This window comes from Mauremys mutica, chromosome 1, assembly GCF_020497125.1.
Source record: "Mauremys mutica isolate MM-2020 ecotype Southern chromosome 1, ASM2049712v1, whole genome shotgun sequence".
Lineage (NCBI taxonomy): Eukaryota > Metazoa > Chordata > Testudines > Geoemydidae > Mauremys > Mauremys mutica.
The window spans coordinates 306202699-306229947 of record NC_059072.1 but is presented as its reverse complement, the minus strand read 5'-3'; the positions used below and the strand labels follow the sequence as shown (position 1 = coordinate 306229947).

The 27249-nt window shown below is 43.8% G+C and overlaps 1 protein-coding gene across 4 annotated transcripts in view; it reads right to left on the bottom strand.

The window, feature by feature from the left end:
- Positions 1–27249, bottom strand: part of RB1 (RB transcriptional corepressor 1) — a 196507-nt gene that overhangs the window by 80544 nt on the left and 88714 nt on the right. For all 4 annotated transcript variants that reach the window (XM_045013833.1, XM_045013842.1, XM_045013850.1 and 1 more), the window contains 4 exons: positions 26292–26348; positions 26173–26204; positions 26011–26087; positions 25591–25793 (listed from right to left, as the gene is read on the bottom strand). In XM_045013833.1, the coding sequence (XP_044869768.1) occupies positions 25591–25793; positions 26011–26087; positions 26173–26204; positions 26292–26348 (369 nt within the window). The remainder of the gene's footprint in view (positions 1–25590; positions 25794–26010; positions 26088–26172; positions 26205–26291; positions 26349–27249) is intronic.

The following is a 27249-nucleotide window of genomic DNA, read 5'->3' as shown; positions in this document are numbered from 1 at the left end:
GGAAAAGCAGTAAGGTCTAGACGGGAACAGACCTTGACTGCTGGCTATAGGGTCCATGAGCCAGAACGTGGAGTAGAGGGCAGACCTGGGTTACATAAGAATGGCCATACTGGGTCAGACCAAAGGTCCATCCAGCCCAGTATCCTGTCTACTGACAGTGGCTAATGCCAGGTGCCCCAGAGGGAGTGAACCTAACAGGTAATGATCAAGCGATCTCTTTCCTGCCATCCACCTCCACTCTCTGACAAACAGAGGCTAGGGACACCATTCCTTACCCATCCTGGCTAATAGCCATTAATGGACTTAACCTCCATGAATTTATCTAGTTCTCTTTTAAACCCTGTTATAGTCCTAGCCTTCACAACCTCCTCGGGCAAGGAGTTCCACAAGTTGACTGTGCGCTACGTGCAGAACTTCTTTTTATTTGTTTTAAACCTGCTGCCCGTTAATTTCATTTGGTGGCCTCTAGTTCTTACATTATGGGAACAAGCGATAAAGAGTACTGTGGCACCTTATAGACTAACAGACGTATTGGAGCATAAGCTTTTGTGGGTGAATACCCACTTCATCAGACGCATGTATCTGACAGTTTATAAGGTGCCACAGGACACTGTCACTTTTTACAGATACAGACTAACACGGCTACCCCTCTGATTATGGGAACAAGTAAATAACTTTTCCTTATTCATTTTCTCCACATCACTCATGATTTTATATACCTCTATCATATCCCCCCTTAGTCTCCTCTTTTCCAAGCTGAAAAGTCCTAGCCTCTTTAATCTTTCCTCATATGGGACCCATTCCAAACCCCTAATCACTTTAGTTGCCCTTTTCTGAACTTTTTCTAATGCCAGTATATCTTTTTTGAGATGAGGAGACCACATCCACTCTCTTGGGAATACAATGCTAACTCCATTTCACATGCAGCAGTTGCTATCCTCCAGTGAAAAAATGCAACACTGAGCCTACTGGTTCCATTCCTTACAGACTTTTGTTTTTGGCAGGGACTCTAACACACAGTATCTATTACTATAGATCAGTGGTTCTCAACCTATTGGCCATTGTGGGCTGCATCCAATACTATCTGTCTGGCCCTGCGGATGTTACATGGGCCACAGCTGTGTGCTGATAGGGCTGCAGGTTGAGAACCGCTGCTCTAGATTTACACCAAAAAGCGCAGCAAAGAGTGAGCAAATCCAGGCCAGTGAGTGAGTCGAGAGCTACTGAAATATGAAGAGCCACAGCTCCTGTGATCCTGCAGTTAACAATGAATTTTGTTTGCCTTAAACTGGCTTTGGCTACACTTGCACTTCAAAGCGCTGCGCTAAGTGTAGTCAAAGTGCCAGCGCTGGGAGAGAGCTCTCCCAGCGCTGTCCGTACTCCACCTCCCTGTGGGGAATAACGTACAGCACTGGGAGCTGCGCTCCCAGCGCTGGGGCTTTGACCACACTGGCGCTTTGCAGCGCCGCAATTTGCAGTGCTGGAGAGGGTGTGTTTTCACACCCTGCTGCAGCGCTGCAAATTTGCAAGTGTAGCCAAGGCCATTGTAAGTACCTTTAGCTAGAACAAATGCTGCGGTTGTGATGCTTTACTTTTCTAAAAATGAAGAAAACAGTGACTGCAGTGCAGATATCTGCTAACTGTAACAGCAGTATGTTGTAGACCTTGTTATTCCAGTGTAGTGGGGCTTGGCAATAAAATGAGAGTAATGGTGGCAGAGACCGAGTGCGGAAGCCTTTGCCCTCCCACATCCGAAGACGAGGAACAGCTTTGACTATGTGGCTCAAAGCCCTTCAGAATTTCTATTTATTGTGGTCAGAAGGATTTTGTGTGGTTTTTTTTTAAAACTACTTTTCATTTTGTAACATTTAGAAACGCAAGATTTAGTTTAATAATATAACTATTACCAGTGTGGAATGATGACAAGTGGACTTTTGCAAATAAAATTTTGCACTCTGACTCTCCTCCATTGAAAGGTAGGTAATGACAGAGCTAACATCTTACACAGGGGTTTTTGTTTACAAAAATCTAATGCAAATCTAATGTAAATCTAATGCAAATTGTTCAAATTTTCATTTCTTAACGTTATAAAAATAAAAGGGAATTTAAGAATGCTGTTAGCTGAACTAGTTAAAGTAGCAAACAATGGAGTTTGGGAGGAAATATGCTGCATCTTTTAAAATTATGATGCAGCAAATTCTCAGTGGAAGGTGTCCTAGTCCAGAATTATTTTCCAGACTAGGGAACCCAACTATACAGATACATATATCGGGAACCCCCATATTCAGGGGGTTATCTAAAGGCTCAATTTAGCCCATAATACTTTACATTTAATGTATATTATGGGTATCAATAAATGCTGGCTCTAAATATAATATCCTCCTAAAGCAGCTGAATAAACGTTTGTTCAACACAATAGGATTTTTGTTTTCCTCTAATAAGAATAATGTAAGTGTTCCTTTAAAGCTTCCATGGTACTGTACATAGGAATTATATTATGATGAAATGAAACAATTTTCAGAGTATTGTGAGCAACCTCAGTACTAAATTTTCCTTTTGTATCAGCCCATAGACATGTAAGCTTTTTTTTTTTTTTTTTTAAACAGGCAAAGTTTCACATGCTATTAACACTGCTGATATTTACATGGGTGGGGTAGGAATCGTAGTCTCACTTTGTTCCGATCAGACATGTGAGGGAAGGTACAGGAAACCCCAAGTGGTGTTCGAGCTATTCAAAGTGGGGGATGGAGGAAGGGAGAAAAAAACGAATAGCTGAAATAAACACTGTGTGGTTATGATTACTTTCCATGTGTAATACATTATTAGAAACAATGTATATAAAGAGCCTACCATAATGGGGTCCTGATTCCTAACTGGGGGCCTCTGGGCACTACCACAATATTTTAAAATAGTAAAACATTTGATATTTTTAATGTATAATTATAAGATTAATTGGCACAAGAAGGATAAGTAATTCATATAACAGAGAACGAAAAAATATAAGCAATTTCAAAACAATTATCCAAAGGTTACCACAACATACATTGAAACAATCATACCTATACATGAAATACCATTGGTAATGCCCTTAATAGAGTAAACACAGCAATGCCACTGTGTGGTCTACAAATTTTGAAACACGTGCACTTTATGACTACGGCATCACATGTCTGGGCACCCAGGGAAAGAAAGAAAATACCCATCAAGAAGGAAACTCACATTCAAGCAACAAGTGGTAACATTTCAGTTGGACAATCAGGTACTGCATTCCCACTGAATAGAACTTGTCAGAAATTTTCCAGCTGAATGGTTTTCCGTTGGGAACTGCGAATTTGCTGAAAGCTAAACATTTTGTGGAAACATGCCAATTTTGACTAACCTTCCAATGGAACACAGGCCAGGTGCAAAACTTGCCTGCGAGCTCACCTGCCCAACTCCTCAGCGGCCCACCAAAAGGACTGATGTGGAGTTGGGAGCCCAGGGCATCAGATTCCTGGGGCAACTCCTGCAACCTAGGGAGTAAGCTGGCCTGTGAGTTAAGCAGTTCAGTAAGCCGGCTGGCCCAGGAATACGGAAGATCTGGGGTCACTGGGCTGTCCTGAAGCCAAGGGCCCTGGAAACCCTGGCAGTTGCTGACTGAAACTGATATTATTCTTGTCAGAGACGAAGTGGGTGAGGTAATATCTTTTATTGGATCAGCTTCTGTTGATGTAAGAGCCAAGCTTTTGAGCTACACAGAGCAGGTCTACTTCAGACCTTGTCTCTCTAATATCCTGCGACCAACATGGCAACAACAACAACGCAAATAATTGTCAGTTTCACTGCTGCTATTCAAGTCAGGAGCTGCTAGGGAACCTGGGGAACACACAGTTTTAGAGAACATGTTGCAGTGTTTTCAAAATGAAAATTTTACAAAAGTTCCATTTCCAGGAAATTCTGAAAATATTTATTTCCATTCTGAATCAGAACAGAACCAAATTTCAAAATGGTGAAATTTCCACTGGAAATTCTGACCCGCTATCACCTTGAGTGCTAGAAAAGAATGAATAGGGCTGAATAAAGAGCATACTAAAAAAAAGTTAATTTGGACTCCTGCCTTGCTGACTAGTGGGAATTTCTTTTTAACTTCCATAGGAAAGTAAAGCACAAAATGGCTCAAATCACAATGCAGCAATAAATAGTGTTATAACCTCTGTGACAGTTATTTGGGGCTGTGGTTCAGATCTATCAGGTAAAACTCTTAATAAACCCAGCATAACTCCACTGGATTTAATAATTACATTAGATAACCTGTGTAACTGAGCATAATTTCACCCAGAGGAGCTGCACTGATATCACGCAATAGAATTTGGTCCAGGTGTTATTTAACTTTCATATTTAAAGAGACAGTCACATCAAACTTAGAATATGTCTACACTGGCAAGTTTCTGTGCCACAAATTATACCACTTTTATTAAAATGCTGGAATTAAACCGCTGTTGCGTGTCCACACTGTGCTGCTTGTGACACTGGAGTGCATCCACATTAGCAGCTCTTGCAATGACAAAGAGAGCAGTGCATTGTGGTAGCTATCCCACTATGCAACTGGCCGCAGGGTGCTTTGGGAAGGGTTTGCAAAACCTCATGGGGCAGGCACAGTGTCACATGATGCAGGTTTCCCAATCCCATTGTTCCATGGGCATCCTATGTTGCCAGCAACTTTTTCAACTGAAAAGAGAGAGAGAGAGAGAGAGCGCGCGCGAGAGAGAGTGAGTGAGTGAGTGAGTGTGAGAGAGAGAGAGAATGTGAATGGGGGGGGAGAGTGTGTTTTGGGGGACAGAGTGTGTCAGCATGCTGCCTTAAGTTCAGGCAGCATCAGGAAGCAACCAATTCTGAGACGGGGGGAACCCCGACATCAGCCCCCACCTCCCTCCCTGGGCTCTTTGCACAGCACACACACACACACACACACACCTGCTTCTGTGTTCAACAGCACAAGCATTCCACATTAATGGTTTGCTGTGTGTCCCGGGGCATATCAGCACAGCACACAATAGCTGTTAGAAAAGGTGCTTTGAAAGGGGTGGGGTGCATGTCTCCAGGGCAGCTGAGTTCAAAACAATGAGCAGAGCAGATACTTGAGGCATTATGGGACAGCTCCGGAGGCCAATTCCAGTGCAGAAAGCAATCAAGTGTTCATACTGGCAATAGAGCGCTAGAGCCTCTGCACAAATAGCTTTACAACTCTCATCGAGGTGGGGTTTTTGCAGCGCTGAAACTGAAGAGTTTCTGCACACAAAGTGGCTTGGCAGTGTGTATGCATCTGCTGGTTGAGGGCAAACAGGTGCTTTACTGTGCAGAAACTTGCCAGTGTAGACAAGCCCTTAGTCAAAATTGAGGATTTGCAAAACCAAACTTTTACAAGACTTAAGAGAAACAAATTTGTTTCCATGAAATTTAAAAAAGAATTCCAGTAGCAACTTTAAAAACATTCCCCTAAAGCATCTGCAGAACATATTTCAAAATTTGCAGTAGTATATAAAAAGCTGAAACTGACCAGAAACAGACCAGAAATTAAAGTTAAGCTTTTTCATGTCCATTTTACAAGCTGCAAGAAACACAAAATAGTAAATACAGAGAACACAATAAAAAGTAAATTCTTAAAATTCTCAGTTTTAATGTTTGCACTGCAAATTATTATTTTTTTAAAAAAACCTCTCTTTAAGGGGAAGAGTTAGGTTAAAAATCAGAAGCAAGTCCAGTGAGAATTGCTTCCAAGAAGTAGCGTAAAGGAAATCTGACAACACTTATTGTTACTGATGAATTTTATCATGTAACAAACCCCTTAATTTGTCTTTTCATGACTAGCTGAAATTCCTTTACTCAGAGGCAAATGATGAATTCTGAACTTGTGCATACAAAAAGCAATACAATTAGGTAAAAAACTGAACAATCATCTACATTATGAAGTGCTGCACTGCACAGTTGCTGATGGCTATTCAGTACTCATTTCTGGTTGTGTCTGAACTTGAATCAAAATTATATCATGATGGCTGCACCTTTTAACAGGGTTGGGCTGAGATGATTCATTATTACTGCAATATATGAATGTTGTGTTAACATTAACATGACCAATTCCACCTCTGGCTTAATGCATGTCAAACTTCCTGGGGAAACACTTGACAGCCTCTTTCCATAGCCTGGATTTTGAAAATTAGCAATATATTTAACAATTAAGTACCAAAGACTGATTTCTGGAAACATGATGATTTTAACTAAGTTTGACACATAGTTATACTATTTTTAATTCAATTAATAAATGAATTATCTGATAGCAGAAGTGAATGCAATCACAACATTTATTATAATATACAATTATTTCCATTCTAACTATGTTTTCAGTTGCTAATAACCTTCCAAAACTTTCAGCTATGGGGTTCAAGTTTTCTAGGCTCAGTCTGTGCCTCTTTTGGGGGGAAGGAGGCCAGGGGGAAGAGAGCATTTGGGGGTCAAACAAAGATAAATGTGGCTGTTTTGGAGTACTAGACAGGTGAAAAATCTCTTTCCATAATAAAAATATCTTGCAGACTCTTCTGTGGCACCACAATTGCTGAGGACAGAAAGCTGAAATTTGGCATGGAAATACCCGTAATTTGGGAGAGCTTTTCAGTGTACCAGTAAAAATTGGTATTGATCTGCTTAGTTCTAAACCTTTGAAAATTGAGCATGTGCAATATAACTGGTATAATATTTGTAGCAACTTATGCAGCACAGCCTTCCATTGCTCCAAAAGCGTGTGGCTAGCCTAACCGTGTAATTAAAAATATACTAAGTGTATGCAATGACAGCAGCCCTTACTCAGTGCTTCTTTTGTACGGTTAAAGTTGTACAGCTCCTGAGGTCTCCGGGAGAGGGAAGCATCCAAGGTGTGTGGAACAGTATATTCTGGCGGCATTTAGCCCAATAGTGCAACATCATGGAATTACTCCCACCCCACCCTAATTTAAGAAAAATAATATTGAGAATGTTTCAGTTGTATAGTTAGCACATAGGAAATTCTGAAAGCTATAATGTTAAGATTGCAAAAACAACCTTAACTCTACTCCCTCATGCATTACCACGGTCTTTAAAATTACATACTATTTCATACATTTTTTTACTTCAACCTTACTATAATCCAAAAATATTGATATATGCGCGTGTGCTTAAATTGGTTTCATTGACATACTGGTCAAGTATGTGCTCAGTGAAGAAATTCTTTTCTCTCGGGGGTGTTTTAATAATGTATTCAGCAGCAATTTACTATGCAATTACATTTTACCCACAGTACAGCCTTCTTTTAAAGGATGCGGTAGTTAACTACAAAATTAGTTTTAAGACAGCTAAATATACATTTAATGTGCCAGCAAATATTCACTATTACATTAATCTGTAGTATGCTGTGTAAAAAGAGGACTACACTTCAATTAAATGGCTTCAATGGAATATCTGATATACACACAGACTGCAATCACTATATGTTTATCAGAAGTTATGGAAAGAAGTGTGAGATTTGAAGGAGGGGAAGAGAAGACATTGCATAAGGAATTCTAGGCATAGCTGCATGAAAGAAGTTAGAGGCCTGGTAAGGGTACTTATCCCCATAAGAACAATATTCTAGTAAACCAACTCGATCTTGTGGACATTTTACATTACTCTTGACTAGGGCTCTGTGTCTGTCTCAGAAATCATGGATTCCGTGACTTTCCGCAACCGCCATGACATCTGCAGCAGCCAGTGTGGCTGACCCCAGGGCCACCCAAGCAGCTGGTCCCGACAGCCACACTGGCCGCTGCTGGAGTGGCTCTGCAGCCAGCTGTGAAGGCGGCCCCAGGGCCAGCCGCACCGGCCGCTGCTCAGACAACCCCACACGGGTGGGCTGGGGGCTGCCCAAGCAGCAGCCGGTGTGGCTGGCTCCCAGGATCGCCTAAGCAGCAGTCCCGGGGGGCGGTGAGAGCAGCTGCAGCTCGTTGGCCCCCAGCAGCAGTCCCAGGGGTGCCCCCCAAACCAGTCCTAAGGCAGCGAGCCCCCAGCTAAGATTCAGTCAGGGGATATTTACAGTACAAGTCACTGACAGGTCAAGGGCCATGAATTTTTGTTTCTTGACCATGAGACCTGTCCATGACTTAAATACCCATGATTAAATCGTAGCCTTACTCATGACACTTGTAAAAAATACAACAATTTTTCACTTATCCTGATTTATTTAGGAAAGAGTACAAAACTAAAAAAGCAACATATTTAATTCTGTACAGTGTTTAATTCCTGACTGCCTTTAGTCACAAGCTATCCACAAACTATCCACTCTCTCTCACAAAAAATGTTCCGTCATGTCCGATGGATTAAAAATCTGCTGAAAGTGTTTTAGATCACATGTGCATGCCACGCCCGTCTCCTACTGTACTCAAACAAGCAGAGCACTAGCGTTTACAGGAACCCTACTCTGTACCAAATAAATCATGCAGATTTCAATAACCTGTCTGATCATAAGCACTGAGTAAGCAGGCACAAAGTGCAGGTTAAGAGACAGGAAATGCTAGTGTGTGTGCTTGTGCATACCTGCAGAGAATCCCAGTGCCTTCGGTTTCTTTTTGTAGAATCACCCAAAATAACCCTTACTCTAAATTACCCGGTAAGCCTTGTTCCCAGAAAGAAATGCATTTTCAGTTATTAGGAGGTGAGAAAGAAAGAAATCAATGTAATTTTTATGCCAGCTCAAATATGGGTTTTATCAAACTTTGAAGTGTTTAACAGTGTGGTGAGAATGCCCCTCTGGGTGCCTACTGCCACAGCTGTGGTAAGCAGAGGCACTCAAGCTAGATCCCCATCATAGGGTGAGACCAGACGTCCCAATATTATCGGGACAGTCACGATTTTAGGGGACTTGTCCCACGTCTTGACCTTACATCTTTGTCCCGATATCGGGGACCATCCGGACCACAGCCACTGCACCACAGCCACATTGCCGCCACTCACTGCTTCCTGGGGCAGCTCCCAGCACCCACCCACTGGCAGGAGTGCCGCGGGGTGGGGCTTGTAGGTGCCGGGAGTGGGCAGAAAGCCCTCTGCCCCCCCCCACCCAACCCAACCTGTGACCCTAAGAGCCAGAGGGACCAGCCTGCTGGATGCTTCCCAGGACGGGAGCCGCTCCAGGCAAGCACTGCCAGGACTCCCCCCACCCCCCAGCCCCTGGCAGGTCCCTTTGGTTCTTGGGGGTGGGGGGGCGCTCTGCGTCCTGCCAGCGCCTGCAAGCCCCACTCCGCAGCTCCAGCAGCTCCCATTGGCACTTTTCCTGGCCAATCGGAACCACGGAGCTCATGCTTGTGGCAGGCGCAGCATGTGGAGAGTCTGGAGACCCCCCCAGCTGCTCTCACCCTAGGAGCCAGAGACCTCCTAGCAGGGCTGGTGAGTGCAGCCAGGGAAAGGGGCTAGGTATGATAGAGTGAGTGTCTGGGAGGTGTGTGCGGGTGCTGGGCTGTGAGGGTGTGGAGGGCGCTGGGTAGTGAGGGAGGTTTCTGTGTTTTGGGGTGCTAGACAGTGGGGGAGATGTGTGTGTCAGGGCACTGGGCAGTGTGGGTCTGTGTGGGGCATTGTGTAGTTGTGGGGAAGAGCACTGGAAGAGAGGAAGGAAGGAAGAAAGGGAGGGAGGAGAAATATGTGCGTACTGGGAGACTAGCGAGTGGGGGGTTCTGTGTGGGGTGCTGGGCAGCTGTGGTGGGGCTGTGAGCAGGGGGGCACTGGGCGGGGTGTACGCGCACAGCACTGTACATTTGTGGTGGTAGGTTTGTAGGGGGGCTCTGGGCATAGTGGATCCGGGGGGCGCTGGGCAGGGGAGCTGTGTGGTGCAACATGAGCCCACCCCCAAAAGGAAGGGGCACGCTGGTAGCACAGGGCCAGGCGGACCAGTGTGCCTCTGGCTCCGGTCGGGGCTGTGCACCTGTGTCTTCTCCTCCCACCCCCCCGCCCCCACCCCAATGTGTCCTGATATTTCACTCTTGCGATCTGGTCACTCTACCCCCTCATTACCAGAAAGGGGGCAGCACGCAGGATGCTCAAGCAGCGGCCAGCATGGCTGGCTCCTCGGATCGGCTAAGCAGCAGTCCGGAGGGCAGCAGGAGTGGCCGCAGCTTGTCGGCCCTTGGCAGTGGTCCCAGGGGCGTGTGCGCGCACACACACACACACACACACACACACACACACACACACACAGAGAACCCCTCTTAAGGCAGTGAGCCCCAAGCTAAGATTTAGTCAGGGGGTATTTATAGTACAAGTCATGGACAGGTCAAGGGCCATAAATTTTTGTTTCTTGACCATGAGACCTGTCCATGACTTTTACTAAAAATACCCATGATTAAATCGTAGCCTTACTCATGACACTTGTCAAAATACAATTTTTTTTAAACTTTCCTAAATCAATCAGGATAGCAAGTGTCAAAATAAAAACACAACATATTTAAAGGAAGTTAGTAATTAAACACTATATAGAATTAGACACAAGTTATCCACAAACTACCCACTTTCTCTCCCAAAAAAACTTCTGTCATGTCAGATGGATTAAAAATCTGCTGAAAGTGTTTTAGATCACATGTGCATGCCACGCCCGTCTCCTACTGTACTCAAACAAGCAGAGCACTAGCGTTTACAGGAACCCTACTCTGTAGCAAATAAATCATGCAGATTTCAACAACCTGTCTGATCATAAGCACTGAGTAAGCAGGCACAAAGTGCAGGTTGAGAGACAGGAAATGCTACGGTGTGTGCTTGTGCATACCTGCAGAGAATCCCAGTGCCTTCGGTTTCTTTTTGTAGAATCACTCAAAGTAACCCTTGCTCTAAATCACCTGGTAACCCTTGTATCCAGAAGGAAATGCATTTTCAGTTATTAGGAAGTGAGAAGGAAAGAAATCCATGTAATTTTTATGCCAGATCAAATATGGGTTTTATCAAACTTTGAAGTGTTTAACAGTGTGGTGAGAATGCCTCTGAGTGCCATACTGCCACAGCTGTGGTAAGCAGAGGCACTTCAACTAGATCCCCTTCATTACCAGAAAGGGGGCAGCAGGCAGGATGCTCTTTACCAGGGCTCTGAGACTCTGGAACTTACTCCCCTACCCTGGGTCTGAAATAGCCCAAATTTGGTGATTTTCCAGGCACAATGCAAAAGATGCATTTGAAAGGGTCTCTGAAGAATGCTAAGGGTATGGCTACACTGGCGATTTGCAGCGCTGGAAAGCCTCCACCAGCGCTGCAATTAGTAAGTGGCCACACCTGCAATGCACTCCCAGCGCTGCAACTCCCTGGCTGCAGCGCTGGCCGAACACCCCTCTCGGCATGGGGAATAAGGATTCCAGCGCTGGTGCTGCAGCGCTGGTCATCAAGTGTGGCCACACACCAGCGCTGTGATTGGCCTCCAGGGTATAAGGATGTATCCCAGAATGCCTGTTCAGCCACTCTGCTCATCAGGTCAGACTCTACTTCCCTGGCCTCAGGTGACCCGCCCTTTAAATGCCCCGGGAATTTTAAAAATCCCCTTCCTGTTTGCTCAGCCAGGTATGGAATGCAATCAGTGAATCTTTACAGGTGACCATGCCTCCACGTGGCAAACGAGCCCCAGCATGGAGCAATGGCGAGCTGATGGACCTCATCAGTGTTTGGGGGGAGGAATCTGTGCAGGCACAGCTGCGCTCTAGCCGTAAGAATTATGATACCTTTGCCCAGATATCGAGAGCCATGATGGAAAGGGGCCATGAGCGTGACGCGGTGCAGTGCAGGGTAAAAGTAAAGGAGCTGCGGAGTGCCTATTGCAAAGCACGCGAGGGAAACCGCAGATCCGGCAGTGCCCCCACGACCTGCCGGTTTTACAAGGAGCTGGATGCGATTTATGGGGGTGACCCCTCTGTAAATCCAAGGACCACGATGGACAGTTCAGAGCCGGTAGAGGAGGGGGAGGGGGAGGCAGACAGTGAGGCTACTGTGGTGGGGGAAGACACCCCGGAGGAGGCATGCAGTCAGGAGCTCTTCTCAAGCCAGGAGGAAGCTAGCCAGTCGCAGCCCCTGGAACTTGGTGCAGAAGAATCACAGGAGCAGGTCCCAGGTAAGCAGCTTTTATTGCAATGCAAAGGTTTTGGGAGAGTAGGGGGGATGGTATGGCTGCATGCCTGCATGCCTAGACATGGAATATCCCACTGATGTGGTCTATCACATCGCAGTAATCTGCCTCTGTAATCTCTTCAAAAGTTTCTGCAAGAGCATAGACAATTCGCGTGACCAAGTTTAAAGGGAGAGCCATTGTGGTCCCTGTCCCATTCAGGCTAACGCGTCCGCGCCACTGTTCCAGGACGGGTGGGGGAACCATGCTTGCACAGAGGCACGCTGCATAAGGACCCGGGCGGAATCCGCATTGTTGTAGGAGACCCTCCCTTGCTTCTTTGGTAACCCGCAGAAGGGAGATATCTTCCAGTATTAACTCCTATGGGAAATGGAGGGAGTGTTTCAGTGCTGGTTTCCCCAACTGCATAGCGCGGCAGGCAGGAACCCCAGGAACCCCAGGGTTAATTCCTGAGGGAGATGGAGGTGCTGCGTTTAACAAAGCACCAGCACCCTGTTCGAGCACACCACGGAAGGAAACCCCAGGGTTAATTCCTGAGGGAGATGGAGGTGCTGCGTTTAACAAAGCACCAGCACCCTGTTCGAGCACACCGCGGAAGGAAACCCCAGGGTTAATTCCTGAGGGAGGTGGAGGTGCTGCGTTTAACAAAGCACCAGCACCCTGTTCGAGCACACCGCGGAAGGAAACCCCAGGGTTAATTCCTGAGGGAGATGGAGGTGCTGCGTTTAACAAAGCACCAGCACCCTGTTCGAGCACACCGCGGAAGGAAACCCCAGGGTTAATTCCTGAGGGAGATGGAGGTGCTGCGTTTAACAAAGCACCAGCACCCTGTTCGAGCACACCGCGGAAGGAAACCCCAGGGTTAATTCCTGAGGGAGGGAGGTGCTGCGTTTAACAAAGCACCAGCACCCTGTTCGAGCACACCGCGGAAGGAAACCCCAGGGTTAATTCCTGAGGGAGATGGAGGTGCTGCGTTTAACAAAGCACCAGCACCCTGTTCGAGCACACCGCGGAAGGAAACCCCAGGGTTAATTACCATTACCATTTCTGGGAGGCTGTGAATTCTCTAGCAGTTGCTGAAATGTGTGAGGAATGCTTGTGAGACTTTAAAATAACTTCAGATTATACACAATGGAAGCTCTCTTAAAATGTATCATTTGCTGCATTTTTACAGTGACCTTGAGTAGTCCTGGGCCAGTCTTATCAGTGACTGAAAGAAAGCTGCAAAAACTGAAGAGGAAACCGAACAAGAGCAAAGAAGAACTGGTGAAGGCAGTTATGAACCAGTGTGCAACAGAGAATAAAAATGCGCAGGAATGGAGAGAAAAGATGCATCACTGGAGGCAAACAGAAAGCAGGAGAAAGGCGTTGACGCTGAAGAAAACCACGAGGCAGCTTATAAACCTCATTGCGCGCCAAACAGACTGTATGCAGTCACTGGTAGCAATGCAGGCAGAGCACTACCGTGCCAAACCCCCACCCTCCCAAACCTCTTTCCCCTATGCACCAATGTCAGCTCCAAGTCCCGTTCCCCAGCATCCAGGTTCTTACCTACACCATCACCAGCTGCCCCCGACACCTGTACGGTCACCTATGAGCCCAGAGAACTACGACCCTTACCCTCTGCACTCAACCCCCATCACCATGCAACAGTACAATCCTGAGGTGCACAGCACTCCTGGCAGTACATATGAAAAACTATGAATGTACAGTTCAACAACCAACCCCCCTGCCCGTGTACTTCCTTTTTTTTAAATAAATGATTTTTGATTATGAATCAGTTTTTATTATTGCATAAAGTGAAAGATAACAAACCCCAATGAAAACACAGGTAACAAACATCAAGGAAAACACAGGCACTTAAAAGCACTGTAACCAGTGCACGTCACTCCTGGTCAAGGCAAAAAAACATTACTGTTGGCTTTCAGCCTCAAATTTCTCCCTCAAGGCATCCCTAATCCTTGTTGCCCTGTGGTGGGCGTCTCTAGTAGCCCTGCTGTCTGGCTGTGCAAATTCAGCCTCCAGGACTTGCACCTCGTTGGTCCATGCCTGGCTGAATGCTTCACCCTTCCCTTCACAAATATTATGGAGGGTACAGCACGCGGATAGAACCGCAGGGATGCTGCTTTCCCCCAAGTCTAGCTTCCCATATAGACATCTCCAGCGAGCTTTTAAACGGCCAAAAGCACACTCCACAGTCATTCGGCATCGGCTCAGCCTGTAGTTGAAACGGTCCTGGCTCCTGTTCAGCTTCCCTGTATATGGTTTCATGAGCCAAGGCATTAATGGGTAAGCGGGGTCCCCAAGGATCACAATGGGCATTTCAACGTCCCTTACTGTGATCTTTCGGTCTGGGAAAAATGTACCTTCCTGCATCTTCCTGAACAGGCCACTGTTCCGAAAGATGCGTGCATCATGCACTTTTCCAGGCCAGCCTGTGTAAATATCAATGAAACGCCCACGGTGATCCACAAGCGCCTGGAGAACCATAGAGAAATACCCCTTGCGATTAATGTACTCGTAGGCTAGGTGGGGTGGTGCCAGAATAGGAATATGCGTCCCATCTATTGCCCCTCCACAGTTAGGGAAACCCATTTCTGAAAAGCCATCCACAATGTCCTGCACGTTCCCCACAGTCACGGTTCTCCTCAGCAGGATGCGATTAATGGCCCTGCAAACTTGCATCAACACGATTCCAACGGTCGACTTTCCCACCCCAAACTGGTTCCCGACCGACCGGTAGCTGTCTGGAGTTGCCAGCTTCCACATTGCAATAGCCACCCGCTTTTCCACCGTCAGGGCAGCTCTCAATCTTGTGTCCTTGCGCCGCAGGGTGGGGGCGAGCTCAGCACACAGTCCCATGAAAGTGGCTTTTCTCATACGAAAGTTCTGCAGCCACTGCTCGTCATCCCAGACTTCCATGACAATGTGATCCCACCACTCACTGCTTGTCTCACGAGCCCAAAAGCGGCGTTCCACGGTGCTGAGCATTTCTGTTACCGCCACAAGCAATTTCATGTCACCCGCTTTAGGCAAATCCATATCATCATCGGAATCCTCACTGTCACTTTGGAGCTGAAGGAATAGCTCAACTGCCAAACGTGATGTGCTGGCGACAGTCAGCAGCAAATTCCTCAGCAGCTCAGGCTCCATTTCACAGCGTGCTGCACTCACAAATGGCAAGAAACGTGGACGGCGAAAGTGTGACTGCTGGGAAGTGAAGCGATGCACCACGGGGCGTTGGAACAGGAAGCGGAATGACCCACACACTTCCTTCCCCTTCCCACAATACTCAGCGCCAAAACGGCGCCAAAACGGGATGAGGTGCTCTGTGGGATAGCTGCCCACAATGCACCTCTCAGTACAGCGCTGGAAATGCTGCCAATGTGGCCACACTGCAGCGCTGGTAGCTGTCAGTGTGGCCACACTGCAGCGCTGGCCCTGCACAGCTGGATGACCAGCGCTGCAAACTACCAGCGCTGCAAACCGTAAGTGTAGCCATACCCTAAGAGTGTGCTTCCTAGGTGAAGAAGGGAACAGGGCCCAGCTGGCCAGCCAGGTTCCTATGGAACTGATTTTAATGCTGTTGAGATTTAGTTTAATTTTATGTTAGGGCTCCTAGAATCTTGGATAGATGTATTTCTTAGTTCAAATCAAAATAAAAAATTAAAATTAGATCTTCATGTCATTCAATCTGAACACATTTATCAAACTGAAATCAATCTATACATACACTTCACTGACATATTTTTGATGTAGCATGAACAAACCTTATAAAGAGTATTGTGGGGCATATCAGTGATCCCATTGTCTTAATAAAGAATTAAGAAGCCACATTAATGGTTTCCAAAATTATCTCCAAACAGGCTGCATCTAGAAGGATCCTGGTCTCAACACAGGAGGGGTTTCAAGTAAGTAAAACAAGGGTATCCTTTGGCACTCTGGTAAGGATATATATAAACACAGAGGAGGGAAACTATTCTCATCATGAATGAATCAATGTAGAGCAGGCCACCTTTTCAAAACTGTTAGTTCTGATAGCAACCCTACAAGCTTTTCACTCCTCTCTTCTGGCAGGCTACCCTCTGATGTTCAAACAGGAGATGACCTACATCTCCCTTCCTGAGTACAGATGGCTAAATTAGATAACTGTGAAAGTGATAAAACACTTTTACTAGGACCAGTCATGAGACTGGTGTTTAACAGGATATATTATCTCCCAATAAGATAGAAACAAAACTCTAATTTAAACATTTTTACACTGCTTGAAAAATATGAGAGAGATCAGATACATACTTCATATTTTTCCTCAGTAAAATTCTGCAAGATGCCTTTTAACTGTGCATCTCGGGAAGTTTAACTTCATTGTCTGAAGTTAGTTATTTAGTTATTCTGTACCCAGTTTGTCACCAAAAATTAAACTTTACCAGACTCCTCTCTGAAACCGAACCTTATGAATCAGTTTTCAAAAGTAGGCAACGGGATGAGTAAGAAGACTGAACCAAAAAGAAAAGCCAGGATAAAGTAGGACTATTTACTATAAATAGCTAAAGAAAGCCAGCTACTGACTAGGTTTGGCCATTCAGTGAAGTAGAAACTAAGCAGAGTTTCACTCCAAATTACCGAATATAAAAGATGATGTAAGTATTTGTAAAACTTTTTCTATTATTTTTAAAACCTAATCTGTAATCATTTACTTTCACTCAAGTTTCTTTCATAGTAGCAGAGTACATTGTACCTCTAATAAAGAAATTTCTGCTTTCAGCACATGCAAAGAAATATTTCAGTGTCCTGAGATTCCATTTTCTTTGGATAAAAAAAAATTAACCAGTACAAAGAGGTGTTTAAGAGAAGATTGCTTTCTTGGTAGCCATTACACTAACTTCCAGAAAAGCATGGTCACACTTGTGTTCAATTATCCTTACACCAGTTTTACACTAGTGAAACTGCACCGACTTCAGTGGAGGGAAAGGACCAAGGTAACAGTAATAAAACCATGTGGTTACTGAGGTTAGCTAATGCACAGCTTAAAGGGTTATGAATGAAATAAGCATTATTTTCTTTAAGTTTACCTATGTAAACCAACATCAGTACTCTCTAATTACCTTCTCTTAAATCTATACCCCCATCATGTAACCCCCCTGTGAAACTTCCATTAACATTTATTGATGGTAGCTACACATGCATAATGATTTAATAATGATGGTTGGCTCAAATTTTCCACCACACCAAGTTCTGAATAATCAGTACATTCTAACACTTCACACATTTTGTTTACGAGAGTCTCTAAGATGAGAGTAAGGAAATTGATCTGTTTCCTGTGTGGCTGATTTGGAATCAAAAGGCAAATCAAGTGGTTTGTTAAAATTAAGAGTAACCTAGCATTTAACATAGTGTGCTCTTTATGACAAACCACAAGTCAAATGGCTTTGTACTGCTTTTGCAAAGTATTTAAAAGTTAAAAAATATTTACAAGTCTGAACTAGATTTTTCAAGTTATCCACCCTTTCTGAAGAGACCTTCTAGTGATGTGCATAATTTATCTATCTCATACATACACAGCAAAAACAACTAGCTTGGCTACACTTACAAATTTGCAGCGCTGCAGCAGGGTGTGAAAACACACCCTCTCCAGCGCTGCAAATTGCGGCGCTGCAAAGCGCCAGTGTGGTCAAAGCCCCAGCGCTGGGAGCGCGGCTCCCAGCGCTGTCCGTTATTCCCCACAGGGAGGTGGAGTACGGACAGCGCTGGGAGAGCTTTCTCCCAGCGCTGGTGCTTTGACTACACTTAGCGCTTCAAAGCGCTGCCGCGGCAGCGCTTTGAAGCGCTAAGTGTAGCCACAGCCTCTGAGTCCTTTTGGCACCTTAGAAACAAATTTATTTGGGCATAAGCTTTCGTGGGCTAAAACCCACTTCATCAGAGGCATGGAGTGAAAAATACAGTACGCAGTGTATATATTATAGCCACAAGGACTCCTCGTTGTTTTGGCTGATACAGACTGACATGGCTACCACTCTGAAACCTATATACAAACACAGGACTCTACCTGGGTATCACCTCCACACAAATGAACTGCACAGGAGCGTGATATTTATCATTCCCCTTTGACCTCATTACCTACCCTCTTGATCACAAATCAGTTTCCCCGCTACTACTGAAATATTTAAAAACCTCAACAACTTTGAACCCACTTCTTATTTTAAATCCATATGATACAGAAATGTTTCCTTCGCGCCACAAATTACACTTGCTCAGAGCCCAGAACAAGCAGGATTTAGATCTAAGCTTGTGACAAGTTTTCGGTATCTAAAAATGCCATAGCTTTAAATTCTGTTGCCCTGCAAAATCAGAAATAGGAGCTTTATAGTACTAGAAAGAGGAGACTCCCAAGTTCCCAATGGAACCCACCACTCACTTCCTAGCCCTTGAAAAGCCCAACATATCAGACTTGAAATTTGGAACATAGAAAAATAAGCTGTATTAGGACATTTTTAAGAGGTGTTTAACATTAGTTTTTTCCTCTCTTGGAGGCCTGCACAGCTGGACTCAAAGTAACTGAAGTCTGATTCTTCAAATCAATATTGTGTGGGAGGATTGCTGTGCCCCAAGAATAGGGTGACCAGGTGTCCGGTTTTTGACCGGAACACCTAGTCGAAAAGGGACCCTAGTGGCTCCAGTCAGCGCTGCCTACTGGGCTGTTAAAGGTCTGGTCGGCAGTGCTACGGAGCTAAGGCAGACTAGTCCCTACCTGTCCTGGGGCACTGTGCTGATTCCTCTGGGAGTTGGATCAGGCCCAGGTATCAAAGTGTTTAGTCCCACATCATGTACCCCTTATTCACAATTGTGACCAGTTACATGAGTAATTCCATTGTGAAAAAGAGATTCACAATCTGCCCCTTAGACTCCAGTTCATAAAGTACTTAACTTTAACCCTCTGTCTGGCCCCACTGAAGCTAGTGGGTCTACTCACATGCTTGAAGTTAGGAACTTGCTTAAGTACCTTGTTGAATCAGGACCCTAATGTTTCATTTTCATGAGCAGACAATTTTTCAGTTTAGAAGGCTTTCCTCAATTTTGTTTTTGGCATGTGAACAATTCTAGACAAATCTTGACACCTCTGGCTTAATACATGTCAAACTTCCTGAGGAAACAATGGGGTTCCACTTGAACTTGACAGCCTGTTTCCACAGCCTGGATTTTGAATATTAGCAATATATTTAACAACTAAGTACCAAAGACTGATTTCTGGAAACATGATGATTGTAACTAAGTTTTACACAGTTATACTATTTTTAATTGTTAAAAACATTCCTTTCAATTAATTATCTGATAGCAGGAGTGGATGCAATCACTACAATTAAGATTATATATAAAGTATCTCCATTCTAACCTCTGTGACATCTGCAGCAGCCAGTGTGGCTGACCCCAGGGCCACCCAAGCAGCTAGTTTCGACAGACACACTGGCCACTGCTGGAGCGGCTCCGCAGCCAGCCACTGCTCAGGCAGCCCCACACAGCTGGGCCCAGGGACTGCCCAAGCAGTGACCGGTGCAGTTGGCTCCTGGGATCGGCGACTGCCCAAGCAGCGGTCGGCATGGCTGGCTCCTCGGATCGGCTAAGCAACAGTCCCGGGGGCAGCAGGAGTAGCAGCAGCTCATCGGCCCTTGGCAGCAGTCCCAGGGGCACACACACACACCCCGGAACCCCTTTTAAGGCAGCGAGCCCCAAGCTAAGATTTAGTCAGGGGGTATTTATAGTACAAGTCATGGACAAGTCAAGGGCCATGAATTTTTGTTTCTTGACCATGAGACCTGTCCATGACTTGTACTAAAAATACCCATGATTAAATTGTAGCCTTACTCATGACACTTGTATTTTGACAACTTTTTTTTTTAAACTTTCCTAAATCAATCAGGATAGCAAGTGTCAAAATAAAAACACAACATATTTAAAGGAAGTTAGTAATTAAACACTATACAGAATTAGTCACAAGCTATCCACAAACTACCCACTTTCTCTCCCAAAAAAACTTCCGTCATGTCAGATGGATTAAAAATCTGCTGAAAGTGTTTTAGATCACATGTGCATGCCACGCCCGTCTCCTACTGTACTCAAACAAGCAGAGCACTAGCGTTTACAGGAACCCTACTCTGTAGCAAATAAATCATGCAGATTTCAACAACCTGTCTGATCATAAGCACTGAGTAAGCAGGCACAAAGTGCAGGTTAAGAGACAGGAAATGCTACTGTGTGTGCTTGTGCATACCTGCAGAGAATCCCAGTGCCTTCGGTTTCTTTTTGTAGAATCACTCAAAGTAACCCTTGCTCTAAATCACCTGGTAACCCTTGCATCCAGAAGGAAATGCATTTTCAGTTATTAGGAAGTGAGAAGGAAAGAAATCCATGTAATTTTTATGCCAGATCAAATATGGGTTTTATCAAACTTTGAAGTGTTTAACAGTGTGGTGAGAATGCCTCTCTGAGTGCCATACTGCCACAGCTGTGGTAAGCAGAGGTACTCCAACTAGATCCTCCTCATTACCAGAAAGGGGGCAGCAGGCAGGATGCTCTTTACCAGGGCTTTGAGACTCTGGAACTTACTCCCATACCCTGGTCTGAAATAGCCCAAATTTGGTGATTTTCCAGGCACAATGCAAAAGATGCATTTGAAAGGGTCTTTGAAGAATGCTAAGAGCGTGCTTCCTAGGTGAAGAAGGGAACAGAGCTCAGTTGGCCAGCCAGGTTCCTATGGAACTGATTTCAATGCTGTTGAGATTTAATGTAATCACGTTAGGTCTCCTAGAGTCTTGGATAGGTGTATTTCTTAGTTCAAATCTAAATACAAATAAAAATTAGATCTTCATGACATTCAATCTGAACACATTTATCAAATTGAAATCAATCTATACATACATCAAAAATATGTCAGTGAAGTATAGCACGAACAAACCTTAGAAAAAGAGTATCATGGGGCATATCAGTGATCCCTTTGTCTTCATAAAGGAATTAAGAAGCCATAATAATGGTTTCCAAAATTATCTTCAAACAGTCTGTGTCCCGGAAGTGGCCAGCAGGTCTGGCTGCTAGGCCAGGAACAGTGAACCATGCCCCCTGCGAGCTGTGAGGGGCTGTGCAAACGAAAACAAGCTGTCTGGCAGCCCGCCAGCAGACTACCCTGCCCACTACTGGGTTAACTAGTAAACATTAGGCTTACAGGTTAACCAACCTTAACAGTTAACCTCCACCGGCCAGCCCCGGCCCCACTGGGCCCGCCAGGCCCTGGCCCCCACTTTGGCCAGCCAGAGCAACCCCAGCCCCTCTCCCTTTAATCAGTTAGCCGTTTAAACAATATAATTGTAATCGTTTAAAAGGTTAACTTTTTAAACTATATTTACATCCCTATGAAGAATAGAACTGTCAAGGTATTATATATAGTTAGAATATACACTTGCTGCATACTAAATTTTAGCATATTGCAACTAAATTCAGGTTTGTATGTACAGCATTGTGGACTAGTGTTCTCTTTTCCAGACACTGCAATTGCACCTGGACTACTCTAATCAGTTTGGGTCAAGAGACAAATTTGAGAGAGTTAAAGGAAAAATTACACAAAATGGAAGACTATAATTTGGATTTGCTATAAAATTGACAACACAGGTTGGTACTGTATAAAATGTAAACTACTGGATCTAAAGTTTTCATTACAAAAGAAAGTGTGGTATCTCAGTACTTGCATATCTTTGCTCCAACTGAGGTTAATAGTAATCATTATCTTCAATGTAAACAGTTAAGCCAATAATCAGCACTTCTGAATTTTCTATCTTTAGCGCATAACTACTGAAATTACTACTTTCCTCAGTGTTCAGTAACCTCAGCCCCAAATAGCATCTTTAAAGGTCAGCCATTTCTTTATTCCTCATCTCAACTGGCACGTCTTTTTTTTTTTTTTTTAAATATACAAGGTTCATAGATTACTCACTTTAAGGTCTGCTGTGATAACTGGGTCTACAATTTACCCTAATTGTGAGCTCAACTGTAAAAAGCGAATAAAAGTTCATAAAATGTCACAATAACCTACAACAACAAATGCCAATGGGAAAAGGTGCAAAGAAAGACTAAATTGGTACAAACAAAAAGGCTCATTAATGTAAATCAAGGACTGTGTTAAGATTATGCCTGGTAAACAAGACAGTTTAAAACCAAAAAACAAAGAACCAAAACTGGTGTTGGAAATTAGGCCTATTAATGCACAAAATAATAAGAGGATGGACTAACCTGCCCATAACTCCCTTTTTGGTCCTTAAAAAAAAGAGACAGACTCTGATAGGAAAATATGGATGAACAGATAGAGGCCACCACTATGCCAGTTAACTAAAAGAAGGGGAAGGAACAAGCTTTATCATCATGACTGCCATCCCCACTGTCTCCCGGGACCCTGGACCTTCTTCATTCTAATCCTGAAAAATGTACTGACCTGACCTAAGAAGCCAGATGACATCGCCACCTCCATCAGCTTTGGCTAAATGCCAAATATCACCTGGATGTGAGACTGTCTCCTCCACCTCCCCTTTGTATGTTCCCTTTCTTCCCCACCTGAATTATTCTCTTTGCTATCCTTCTCTTTTTTTCCTTCTGTCTAATAAGAGTCTGGCTTAGCCAGCCAAGACTGCATATTTTGCAACACTGCTGTAAACCTGTGACCAGAAAGAGGCAGCTAAAAGCAATGCCCTGAACTGCCAGATACTGGTACATGTTTGCCAGATCTCAGAGTGGCTGATAACACCATGTGCATGCCCATGTTTTTCAGCAGCAAGGTTGCAAGTGAGTGAACATCAGAGACAGAAGCTGCATTTTCTCTTTGCTATTCTTCTCTCTTCCCTTTTGTGTCTGTGTTTGTGTTTGTCTTCTTGGAAATAAGCTTGGATTTTAACAGCAGTTCCAGTCAACCTCAACTATCTTTTATCTATTCCTCAAGAGGACAGTTATTACCATCTTTGATACCATCTAAAAGACTGTCAAAACAAGATAATTTTTCATTCACAAAACTCTCTCCATCTACAGAGAAAAAGAACAAGGGATGTAGTTAAAATGAAAGCCTTATTTAATACTTTACATTTCAAATGCTTTAACTGTTTTCTTTTTTTAATCTTTCATAAAAGGTTAAAAGGCTTTTTAATGGTGTTTGCGCCATGATACTAAGCAGGCTGAGCTCTTTGTATATCAAAACCTTGTTAAAAACTAGTTTAATGTTGGACAGTGACTGGGTTATGTTAACACCTTTAATTCTTTGAGCCACTTTATTCCATCTAAACTAATATACCACCTCCTGCATAATACTGCTCACAGAATCTCACCAAGTGATTTCTGTATCAAACCAGTAACTTCTGGTTGAGCTAGAGCATATCTTCTAGAAAAACATCCAACCTTGATTTAAAGACTTCAATGACAGAATCCACAACATCCCTCTAGATAAGTTGTTCCAACTGTTAATTTGCTAAAAACTTGCATCATACTCCTACTCTGAATTTATCTAGCTTCATCTTTCAGACTTTGGATGTTAAAAAACTCAAAGGAATTTAAGGCCAGAAAGGATTGACCAGTGGATCATCTAGTTCAGGGGTCCCCAACGCGGTGCCCATGGGCACCATGGCACCCGTGGGGGCATCTAAATGCCCCCGCGTCCTGGCCGGTGGTGGAGCATCCGCCGAAATGCTGCCGAATTTCTGCGGCATTTCGGCATTGCCGCCTCTCGATGACACCGCTTGTCTAAATGCGCCCGCGTCCTGGCCGGCGGTGGAGCATCCGCCGAAATGCTGCCGAATTTCTGCAGCATTTTGGCGGCAATGCCTCTCGATGACGCCACTTGCCGCTGACAAGCGGCATCATCGAGAGGCGTCGCCCCCCAATTACTGCGGCATTTCGGCGTCGCCGCCTCTCGATGACGCCGCTTACTGCGGACAAATTTCTGCGGCATTTCGGCAGGTGCTCCACCGCTGCCACGGTCCTTCATCTGGCGCCTGCCAGATGAAAAGGTTGGGGACCACTGATCTAGTTTGACCACCTGTACATCACAGGCCATTACATTTCACTCATAGCTTGTCACAGGGCACCGCAGCCCAGACTACAGGGATTTGATTGTAGATCGTTCTAATGTGTTGCGCTCTAACTGCCCCATGTAAACCCTGCTAGCACAAACTAAGAGGTATCTAGTCTGTTAAAGCATATCTTCTAGAAAAGTATCCAGTCTTGATCTGAAGACACTAGGAGATGGAGAATCCAACATTTCCCTTGGTAGTCTGTTCCAATGGCGAATCACCATCATTTACAAATCTGTTCATTATTTCTAATTTGAATTTATCTGACTTCAGCTCCTAGCCATTGTCATGCTTTTGTCTAATAGACTGAAGAGCCCTCTAAGTGCTTACTGACTCTGATCAAGTCATCGTCTTTTAAAACTCTCAAATAAATTAAGCTTCTTTAGTCTCTCACTGTAAAGCAGGTTTTCAAGACTTCAAAGCATTCGCCTCACTCTTCTCTGAATCCTTCCCAGTTTCTCAACATCCTTTTAAAGTGTTATCAGAATGTAATGCAATATTTCAATACAGTTCTCATAGATTTCTTATACAGTGGAAATAACACCTCCCTACTTCTACTCTATACTCCTTCAGTTATACATCCAAGGATCACATTCATTGTAAGGGGCAAATTCTGCAACATTGTAAAGGAAAGACCTGCAGGTTTATGATTCATTTAAAACAAACTACACAAAGTTGTTCACCAGACATTAACATTTCAGTGAACAGACTCCTCCATAGTGGTCCTCATGCCTTGACATATTAAGCTGACTCTTCATTACAAGCCTGAAACATGTACCAAATATCACAAGTTTATTACCATTGACCAGTTTGCTCAAGATCAGGTCAGCACAGAGTTACTAAGAAATCTAAACTGATCCAAGTGCGGGGACAAGGAAACTCAGTATTCAGCAACATTAACAATAATATCCAAGTACTGTACTAACACTCTTGCTCTGAATAGGAACAACAAGTGTCAAGAAAGAAAAACATGAATTAATAAATGTTATGCTTTTATTTTTTGTCTGTTTTTATTGGCACCAAAATATTATGTATAGTTTTGGAGTAGTGCATTTAAAATATTCTGAGCCAGATCCTCAGATGTTTGTAAGCCAGCATATGTTCATTGAAGTCAGTCAAGCTAAACTGATTTATACCAGTGAGAATTTGGCCCTCTTTTTTCTTTTTCTTTTTTTTTCTTTTTTTTTAATCATTTATGACGTACAAACCAAGCTGATTTTGGTTTTGTGATTTATTTTATTACTAATATCTCTTAATAATACAATTTTATATATAATCTAATGGAGTTTGGTATAATTTATTTTCTCTATATAGGCACACTAAGTGGACAAACACATTTTTTACTTATTTTAAAACATTACTTACTGATTGCCATGCAAGGGATTCCATAATTCGATGTTCACAGCGTTCTAGATGTTTTATCATCTCTCTTGTCAAGCTTGGTTCTGCTTTAATAAAGCTTTCAATCACCTTGTAGAAGTCAAAGGCTTTTAAATCAAGTACATTGAGAATCCATGGAAAAGACAAATCTGTTTCAGTACTGGTGCCATCACTTTGTGAAGCATTCCCTGAAGTAAAAAAGACCAGAACTAGTTATTTAATATTAAAGTGATACGATCTCCTGTCAATTTTTCCCTCTGTACTTACTGATTTACTGCTGCTTGTCAGTTTCAGATACTTAAATTTAACGTGCATACGTAATTACTAATTTAATGAATTCTATATAGCTATTACTACTAATAAACAACAGCAATGGTATCTTGCACGTCTATAGATTCAACTTACTGCCATATGTAGCCATGACAACCTCAACAGCACAGGCCAGAAGAGATGTGTGGAAGATATTATTGTTCAGAAGTTTGCTGGGGGGGGAAAAAAAAATGCAGACCTTAATTCTAGTCTTAGCACACCAATAATGGTTTTCTATTATGAGTTAGGAACATATACCTAAAATTGTGAACTGACAGGCGCTCTTCCTCCTGAAACAGATGAACACACACAAGGTTATGAAATACTGCTCAAAAAGGAGCAAAGTATTAAGAGTAATGCATCCTCATTAAACTTACCGACTTTAACATGGATTCCATTACTCTGTAGTATAGCCTTACACCAAGCTTATATCTCTAAAAATGAAGAAAGTCAAGAACATTACACAAAGTTATTGCAAGTCATAATATAAGATTGTCATTGAAATCTGACACAACAAAGCCGAAATACACTTCCATCCTTTGGAAAGAAAGTGCATGCTGGGACCACTTAAAGAAAATCTGATTTGTCCCAGCAAAGTTGGCCAGTGGTGCTAGGGTGGTCTCCAAGGATTACTGGGACTGTGACCGACTGAAACATCTTCTTACAACTTCAGTCAAAGTGCAGAGGTCAATTTTCAGTTGCCAAGATGAGACAGCAGAGCAGACAGCTGGAAGATATAGAGCTTCTAAGTTGGGTGAACTTGCTATCTAAGTCACTGTAGGGAAATACAAGTGTCCTGATGACTGGATGGGAAACAGGCCACCAGGTCCATTTAAAGGTTCAGTAATCCTATTCATGAGGGCAGATTAATGGGTAACTATACAAGTACAGTTTCAGCTATGTTAAAATACTGTTAAAATTGGGGGGAAAGGATAGCTCAGTGGTTTGAGCATTGGCCTGCTAAACCCAGGGTTGTGAGTTCAATCCTTGAGGGGGGCACTTAGGGATCTGGGGCAAAAGTTGGTCCTGCTAGTGAAGGCAGGGGGCTGGACTTGATGACCTTTCAAGCTCCCTTCCAGTTCTAGGAGATTTGGTATATCTCCAATTATTACCCTATTACCTTTTCTGGTAATTTTCCTATGCTTCATTAAAAAAAGGTTATTTTAAAATATTTTTAAGTGTATGCATTTTTTTTCTTTCTAGACCTTCCTATATATTGTGACAGACCCAGACTAGTCAGGCTGGGGGGAGCCAGAGGAGAGGAAGTGCGTGTGAGGAGCTGGGAGCAAGAGGCACAAGGAGCTGAGAGTGAGAGGGTGAGCTGCTGGAGGACTA